An 8,708-nucleotide genomic window follows, 5' to 3' on the forward strand; every position below is an offset into this window, starting at 1 on the left:
CAACCAATATTATTACTAGCAGCGGCTTACAAGAACAGAGGGAAATACCTGTAGCTGCACGGGCTGCAGAGATGGGTGTCCAGGAGGGGTGGCAGACCGCCCGCAAGCAGGTTCACAAACTGCACAAGAAATGCTTGTGATGCCTGCAGCACTCGGTTCGTTCTCGACAAGATAAATAAAGCAAGAAGCCTTCATGTGGAGCACTGCCGGAGCATGGCAACTGAGTCGTCTCATCCGCGAGTGATCAGATCTTGAGAAGTGCTTACGGTTGTGTCATTCTCTGTATAAATATGTTCTAAATTAGTAGGATGAGATGTGTGGTGACCTCGCGTTGTACTTGAACTAATAGTTTCTCTTCTAAATAGAATGATGCGTAGTCCTTCGGGAAAAAACAAGCAAATGACGAAACAACTGTACTATATATTTCCACTTTTTTTCCCTTGTGAGCTTATTGCTTCGATACAAACGAAACAACGAATAGGTCAACTCTACGCACATGGGTGATCGGTGATTCATGTGAATGTCTAGAATTTTATAAAAAAACATATTTGATTGTCTGTACATATTTTTTAGTTTAATTTGATAAATATAAATACATACTCGTAGCCAGTATACTGACGTGTGAGGAAAGCTCTGTAGCCTAGCCCGTCAGATATAGACTGTTACATTCACTTATACAGCCGAACTCACTTGTAAATATCATAAAATCACATTCGTACGAACTATTAATTAAAATCTCAGCTCTTACATTCATTCATTTGATCTAGATTCAGTCAACTAAATAGAAACTCAACTCAGTCTATCGAGATAAATATAATCAACCAAACATTTTTTTCCAACAAACATAACTTTACTCAGATTGCTTCCACTAAACCTACATATACATGCGGTCTATACAAGCAACAGCATATGCGAGTAGATCAATTGGTTATACACGTACACAAATGCGATGCACGTTCAAATACGTCGTCAGTAGCCGACTCTCCGATAACTGGAACCAGACGAGAGATCCAGATGACAGGGAGGAGGCGCTCTCTTGACACCGTCGCCTCCGGCTGCTCTCCATCGCCAAACCAACAGAACGCCAGCCAAACGCCAATCAGGAGTGGAGATTTTTTTTTAAAAAAAAGAGCTTTATTAACTTTTCATCGTTACATCAGCAACGATGGTGGTGGTCGGGTAATATGACGCGCGCGGAGTCTCCAGGCTCGCAGACCAGCACGCGGCGATCCGCGGGGATCTTGCAGATCAGCTCGGGCAGGGCCTTCTCGCACTCGGCTCGGACGTACGCCGCCGCCTCCTCAGCGCGGTCGCTCTCGACGATCCCCAGGCAACAGCCCCTGAAGCCGGCGCCGCTGAACCGGGCGCCGAGGACGCCGGGGGCCTTCAGGAGGATCTCGTAGAGCTGTATCATCTCCTTGCTCCCTGCGATTTCAGAGAAACTATTGCGTCATAGAAAGTTACCTGACAACCTGCGGTGTTTTGGCACTTGGCGAGAAGATGAAATTGTGAACTGAAACTGGAGCATATGATCTGAAGTGTTTTGATCGACATACCACATTCGTAGTTCAATATGGAGCTACGACCAGATGCATAGATCAGCTGCCCAAATTCTTGTAGGTTTCCACGGGACCATGCCTCCCTTCCTGAAGGGAGATCAACCAGAAACTGTTAGGTGATTGCGCATCCAGTTGACACTTGCGCAGAGACGCAAGTTAGTAAAGATTGAAGTCAAATTGTATGGTGAATGGCTGAATGCAAAATAAGTAAGTAATCAGTAGCCAGGAAGGTGAAACGATCTGCCAGGTTGTTAAGGTCTCACAGAACACACTGGGATAATACAAATAACAGATGCAATGTATAATGCTGAGTATTTCTTTTGGATGTGCATAGACTGAGACAGTTGCAAGTCCAGTTCTTTCATGTGTAATACAAGGTACAGACAGTTCCTTTATGCAGACAATGAAGGCCCAACTGTATGTGGTTCTTGTTATGATATGCGGTGGTAGTAGAAGTGTAGAACTATGGTGACCTGTGAATTTGATATTTCTGTACACGGAAATGTGTCATGAGGAAGTAATTTACATTGGTCAGTCGAATGCACAGAAAAAGCATACACCAAAGATATGATTAGCTCACCCTTAAGAACCCGGTTCATTTCAGAAAAGTAATGCTCAGCTCTCCTGGAAAGATTTTCTTCCAATATATACTGCAGGAACAGGTTACAATGGAATGTGCTCGAATTCAAGATCCCATACTAACATTAAAATATTTAAGAAACTGGATCTGCAAATGGTGAGTACCTTCTGGGCCTCATATACAGCTGGGTCAACTGTAACAACAAAAAAGAAAATGTCAGGCTAATTAGACCTCTACAATGGGTCACTACAAAACTAATATTGCTTAGATCGTGTACCATTACGAAGTATATTTGGCACATCTTCACAGCCTGAAGCACTGAGAATTCAAACAACAACATTATCAATAAATCTATCTGAATTCTGAACACGACATCTACTAACAGAACTGTAGAGAAATCACAAATTTCAACCCTTTCAAATTGAACAGCATTAGAGGATATATGTTTGCATGATGAACTTTAGCTATACTGACTGAAGAGCTCACCACAAAAGAGCACGGGCAGCCTCTTTGCACTCAAAAACCCGTGTATTATATCCTCGCTTCTTTGGTAGGTTATATTGCAGCCCTGAAAATGCCAACAAAATCTTGAATGGTAATTGTCCTTGAGTCGGCTGGCTTTTACTCGGCTCCGAGAAGTAGACGTAGGAAGGTGACGTTGTCTACTCAAGTAAGAGAGTCTCAGTCACTACCAATGCTAACAGAAAACATTGCAATGAACATTTTGAAACAAACTCTGGGCATGGAGATCATAAAAAGAGGCACTAAAGTGGCTCCAAAGTTTTGTTTCACGGACAATTTGAACTTATGCAAAAAAAAGAAGATAATAGTGCAAAATTTTGTCATGTAAACATATATCCTCATTTGTCTTTTCCTAAAAACATAATATGAACCTTAAAAGATTTAAAGAACCTCTTCATATCAGATTCTGAAATAAAATAAACTTCGCATAGAAGGAAGAGTATTACCTTGCAGTCCATAAAGGTGAGATAGCCATACCGTGAAAGCAAAATTGCTGATGGATCTAGAATACCATTTTCAAGGCCCAGGTATTTATTTTCAATGGATCTGACAAATAGGAATACTGAGTTAAGGGCAACTAACCGAAATCTCAATGACCATGAATATTTTCTTAAGTATGTGACTAAGTCTGAAGTGATAAGAAACAGCATCTTGTTGCATTAGGACATCGCTAAGGCATTAGCATATGGTTGCAGTAAGTTCAACAAAGTTATTTGAAATTACAACTGGTATCAATGTTGTGGATGCATCCACCAACTTTATCCTTACAGGATATTAATGGAAGGAAACAAACTTACTTGTCCAACTGAATGTTATCCACTGGTGATACGACCAGATCATTTACATTTTCTAAAGCCAGCAAATAGGCAATGCCAACCTGTTGAGGAGCATTGACAGACAATTATCTTATGATCGTACCACTGATCAAGATACCAATTTTCTTACAATGTTTTTTGAGGAACTAGGGTAATGTACAAGTGCAAAAAAAGTGTTCTTGCACAAGTTTTGCTACAGTTTCCAGTTAACATAGTGTGAAGTGGGCTTCACAAGAACATATGCTGTTACAGACAATCTATATGCTTGTGAAGTTATATATCAGGATTTAACTCAAATTACACATATTTAACAATTCTCCACCAGGTCAGCACCTAATCCAATTATAAGTTCCAACATACAACAAATAGGTCTAGCAGTGACTTTAACTAAAATACATATACATTATATAACATATCAGATTGCTTACCGCTGCAGAAGAACTAAGCCCTGAACTGTCAAGTCCCTTCGCACCAGAAATATAACCAATAATACCCTACAAGAGGTCATTGGTCAATATTTTTGAAGAGCAAGATAATTGGATTGTTAAAGAGACAAATGCAATGGAGTTACCTTCCTGATATCATATCCACTATTTTGCAGTGCATAAACAGCACCTCTTGCATAGCTTTCCCAGTTTATGCTCTCTGGGTTATCAATAGGCTTTTGCAACTCATCAACACTGTTAAGAAAAACAGACGGAGCATGTGCGATGCAACTTAGCTTGGTGATATTGAAAAGTTGAACTAAGCCAGGATTCAAGTATGAGAACTGCAGCTATAGCAAAAGAGTGTATATTTTCTACACAATGCTGTCCCTCAGATGGGGTTAGGTGGCAATGCTATCTGATGTCTTTTGTTAGTTAGGAACACCAAAACACAGTGAAACTTTGTTCAAGGAAATATAGCTTTGTATAGTGTTACCTGAATCGTATAACACCTTTAAATTGACCAGATTGGAGTAAAACCTAAAAAAAAAAGTTTGCTGAGTTTATATACAAAAAAACAGAGCATTATTCTGATATGATGGATAATAGTCCACAAGAACTTCTACTTTGCGCAGAGACCATATGTTCTGCTTGTGATGGTACATTTAGCAAACATATAAACAAGAATAGGGTCCCCAGGGCAATGCGATCTATTATTTCAGCACAAAGAAGTTAACTTAAAATTTCAGTAAGCCTTCAGACAAAGTGTATTATATTTACCAACCTCAGAATCATTCGAGGGCACAAAACCAAGAAGTACTCCATAATTAATGGTCATAGCTGTGACTATTCCACCCTGCCAGATTGCAGACGAGAACTTAGCTAACAAGCATAGAGTGACGACTGTCAAGAGAATACTTAGGTAGATCAATTAATAGCATAACAGTAAAACGGACGTTGGAATAAATTTATGGGTTGATGCACTCTAATGATTTATATGGCTTATGTCACAAGTTTTTTAAAACTTATACCAAAATGGTTAATATAAGGAGGCTTGCACTAGTTCTAGTCAGTTTGAGATGATAATTATCCAGCACGAAACAAAACTTTGCACACAAAGCCAGTGGCAATACTGGCTTGGTATGTTACCTGCTGAAAACTGATAATCCCCACCATAACTGATTCACAGTTTATATACCTTCCTACCCTTTCTACAAAAATATTATGAAATGTTCTGTTTCTTATGAGCAAAAAAACATGAATGATTACCAATATCTATGGATCTCATTCATGACTCAAAAATAGTCAGGCTTGAAGCCCTAAATCAAATATCTGAACTGGTCACATCTTCCCAATAAAGACCCAAATTGGGTTTTGTTTACAGGCAACAATAAGTTACCACCGCTAAGTCAAGCTCTGAATGATAGTCCCATGCTGCCGCTGTACCTGGCTTGATGCAACTTCCAAACATTTGCATAGGGGGCATCTAATAAGCAGATTATTAGCAGTAAGTAGCCTAATCAGAGAAACATGTCTGATGTCGCTATACCTGGTCAACATTGGAGGTAGTACTAGGTCAATATATCTACAGAAAATACTACAATCATTCCAATAATCTGGCATATGGCTTGTGAAACATGATATGCAATCTGTAACGTCTGGATATACAATTGAAATAATATCAAATAACATACTAGGATAACTTATACTAAGCTGTAACTTAAATCCTCAGTCTTAACCATGACTTAATCTTCTTAAAATATCAACAGAATGATACTGCAAAGTTACCTGATGATCAATGTGAGCTGTAACTTAAATCTTCAGTCTTAACCATGACTTAATCTTCTTAAAATATCAACAGCATGATACTGCAAAGTTACCTGATGATCAATGTGAGCCCCCAAAGGGCAAATCCTGTAGGGGCAAGCAACCACCCTAACCTCTCGTTCATCCCTTCCACTAATCTCCACCACCTTCTTCCGCACAGTGTCAAGCTGCAATACCAGCAACAAGATGTAAAACGAAAAGGAAAACATTGCCACATACTAACAATACGAGCTTAAGGTCAGCACCCTGCACTAGCATGTGATTTCACTTATGTGACCACAAAAATAAAAAGATATTCGAGATCATGCAACTTTGACTAGACCAATTTCAATCTTATTTATTTGATTAGTTACACCAAAACGTGAGCTCACAGGAAAATGACATAATCATATGCGCACATCCTCCCTGGCCACAGAAATGGCGACACGCTGCTTACTTGAACCAGGAAGATTCAGGTTTTGTTGAGACCAGATGAGTTACTCCAAAATCTCCAAGTGTTCGAAAACTACAGCTTATTATACCCCAACCCGAGCCATGAACGTCAATGCAAAATACCAAAGATTAATGCACATCCTTTTGTTTCACAAGGGGGAAAATCACATCTTCCTTTCTCTCTTCGACACATCATCGAAAGACACAAGCAAGGCGCGATCTTATCCCAAAATATATCCCACATCAATTCCGAGCTAACATAATTGTCCCATACGCAAATTCGGATGCAATATGCTTATCTAAAACAGAGGTTTCCATGCACCAAACTACCAAAACAACACACTAGCAAAAGGAGTATTCCAAATATACAATTCAGATGCCAATTGACCATTGAATAGTGGCAAAGCGGATAGCCAGAGCAGCACTGACGCAGCCATCGACAGCCGCCGCGGGGGGACACCGCCGGCGACGTCGTCAGCGCCCCACCGCGGACCCACATCGCAGCTAGCCGTGCCCGCGCACACGGCATCCCACAATTGCTACCCCCCCCCCCCCCCGGGGGCCTTAATCCTAAACCCCCGAGCTGGCCGACCGCGAGATCGAAACCACCCACCCACCCACGCCCGCAACCCCATGCCAATCGGCCACTGTCAATCGCCCCTCATCGGCGCAATGCCGCCACCCCTCACCTCCTCCTCCGCCGGCCACCGCGACGGGCCTTCTCCTCCCCCGGGCGCCACCATTGCTAGTCCGCCCGATGCGGTCCCGCGCGCGCACGGGTGGGGATGCGGGTGTCGGTGCGCACGGCGCGAGGAGTGGTGGCGCCTGCGAGTGCGGGTGGCGAGATCGTAATCGTACGTGGTGGTGTCGGGGGCTCGCGTCGCCATTATTTATCCCCCGCGTTCGTTCACTAGCGTCTTTGGATTGGGTCGGGTGACCTTGGGTTGGGTTGGGTTGGTCTGCCTCCATTGCCATTGGGTGATCCGGCGAAAATGACAATGGCTCAGTGGGATCGCCACAAGATCAGTACTGGATGGTCAGTGTCCACCTTAGTCGGTGAGAAGGGCAGTAGCGGATTCAGAGAAGCTAAGTAGGGGCTCATCCACTTCTATCTTTTTTTTCTCTCATTTTTCTTTCTCTTTCTTTTCTTTTTCTCTCTCATCGTAGTAAAAATAAGGAGAATCTCAGGATATCCATCGGTTTCAAGCGGTAAGCGGCTGTAACCCCTGATCCGTCTCTGGCCCAATACAAAACTTTGCTTGGCGAAATAACTCCGGTCTATATTTGACATCTCATCTACTTAATTTAATGGCATTCCATCCTAAGGTCTGAAATTTTTATCTACTTTTTTAGATTACTTTTTTTGCAAAATCTAAATTAAGGGCTCCTCACGAGAATGGTATGGAATCGGTAGGCTTGACTGCGTGTGCTTTCGAGCTTTGCGTGAACGCGCAAGGACGAGGTGCGCCGCTGTGTTTGTGTCTGTGTTCGCGCAACGGGCCAGCCAAAAAGCTGTACGTGTCACCGGCCGTGTGAGTACACGACAGTTGATGACAAGTGAATGAAGCGTACAAAGGACAAACAATTCTTGTCCTGCACCGCACAGGTTTGCTTTAACTCGTCTATGGCCCAATTAGATCAAGAGACCGCTGGGCCGTCAGAAGTCTAGGCCTAACTGGCGTCCACAGCCCCTCTACAAAAACTGGCGCGCACAGCCGGAGCGACCCGTCTCGCTTAATTTCGTTCGGCCCGCTTGTTCAGCTCGCCCAGCAACGCGGCCGTGCAAACTCCAAGTTTTTTTATATTTTCTAACATTAATATTTAAATAAATATACATAATAGAAAAAATCGTAAAAATAGACTCCTACCGTCGAGGGTGGTCCACCGCCCCGTGTGAACGGTTTCGTCAAAATCAGTGTTCACAGTAATATTTTTTCCTCCCATCTTCTTTATATAAAATTGAAATCTTCTGTTGCTTACAAAATATTAAAAAAAAATTATACGTGTTTCATAATTTATGTATAACCTATTTTTATTGGATTCAATAAAAAATGTGTAGAATTTAAATTAAATTTTAAAAAAAGACTACTTTTATAACTTTTAACAATTGTTAAGGGCTCAAATAATTTTTCAAAAATCTAGAAAAATTCACTAATATTTATCTTATGTGATGGACTAATTTCTAAAATTATAATTTTTTTAATACTCTATTTATATATATTTTCATCTTATGTGATAAAAATACGTATAAATATAGCATGACAAACGTCCATCGGAATAGCCGGATCAACCAATCACTGTGCTCCAAGAAGCCTAGCCCTAGCCCTGGCCCAGCTTGACCCAAAACCAGAGTCCTTTTCCCAGTCAACATAAACCTACAGGCCAGCAGGTGGAAGCATCGAGACGAACAGCAGATGCTCGCACACGAACAAACTACGGCGGCCTACCGCGACGACGGCGACGAGACTCGGCTCGCGGATCCCCCGGTTTGAACGGCGAGTGCCGGTAAGAACACGCCGCTGCCTGAGTGGCTGGTGCCGATGGACGT

General features: G+C 42.0%; 1 protein-coding gene across 2 annotated transcripts; it reads right to left on the reverse strand.

Annotated features, from left to right (window-relative positions):
- Nucleotides 1-817: 817 nt before the first annotated feature.
- Nucleotides 818-7,067, reverse strand: LOC133924935 (galacturonokinase-like). 2 transcript variants are annotated; one of them, XM_062370681.1, is made up of 14 exons: nt 6,850-7,067; nt 5,782-5,895; nt 4,686-4,757; nt 4,398-4,441; nt 4,048-4,156; nt 3,905-3,970; nt 3,459-3,538; nt 3,108-3,207; nt 2,626-2,801; nt 2,417-2,457; nt 2,304-2,332; nt 2,140-2,209; nt 1,557-1,646; nt 818-1,425 (listed from the first exon to the last, which is right to left on the reverse strand). In XM_062370681.1, the coding sequence occupies exons 1-14, from the start codon at nt 7,045-7,047 to the stop codon at nt 1,157-1,159; spliced, it is 1,458 nt and encodes a 485-aa protein (XP_062226665.1). In that variant the 5' UTR covers nt 7,048-7,067; the 3' UTR covers nt 818-1,156. The 2 variants fall into 2 exon arrangements, with proteins under 2 accessions (XP_062226665.1, XP_062226666.1); XM_062370682.1 differs by lacking the exons at nt 5,782-5,895; nt 6,850-7,067 and adding an exon at nt 5,690-5,718.
- Between the last annotated feature and the right edge of the window lie 1,641 nt (nt 7,068-8,708).

The sequence above is a fragment of the Phragmites australis genome, chromosome 7, assembly GCF_958298935.1.
Source record: "Phragmites australis chromosome 7, lpPhrAust1.1, whole genome shotgun sequence".
NCBI classification, from domain to species: Eukaryota; Viridiplantae; Streptophyta; class Magnoliopsida; order Poales; family Poaceae; genus Phragmites; species Phragmites australis.

Bases quoted from the DNA above. Each gene is read 5' to 3' on its own strand.
- LOC133924935 (XM_062370681.1), bottom strand. From the start codon at position 7,047: ATGGCGACGCGAGCCCCCGACACCACCACGTACGATTACGATCTCGCC. The intron at 4,758-5,781 runs GTAACTTTGCAG...GCAATCTGGCAG, and splicing joins GGGCTCACATTGATCATCAG to GGTGGAATAGTCACAGCTAT. The intron at 2,333-2,416 runs GTACACGATCTA...TTGTTGTTACAG, and splicing joins GCCAAATATACTTCGTAATG to TTGACCCAGCTGTATATGAG.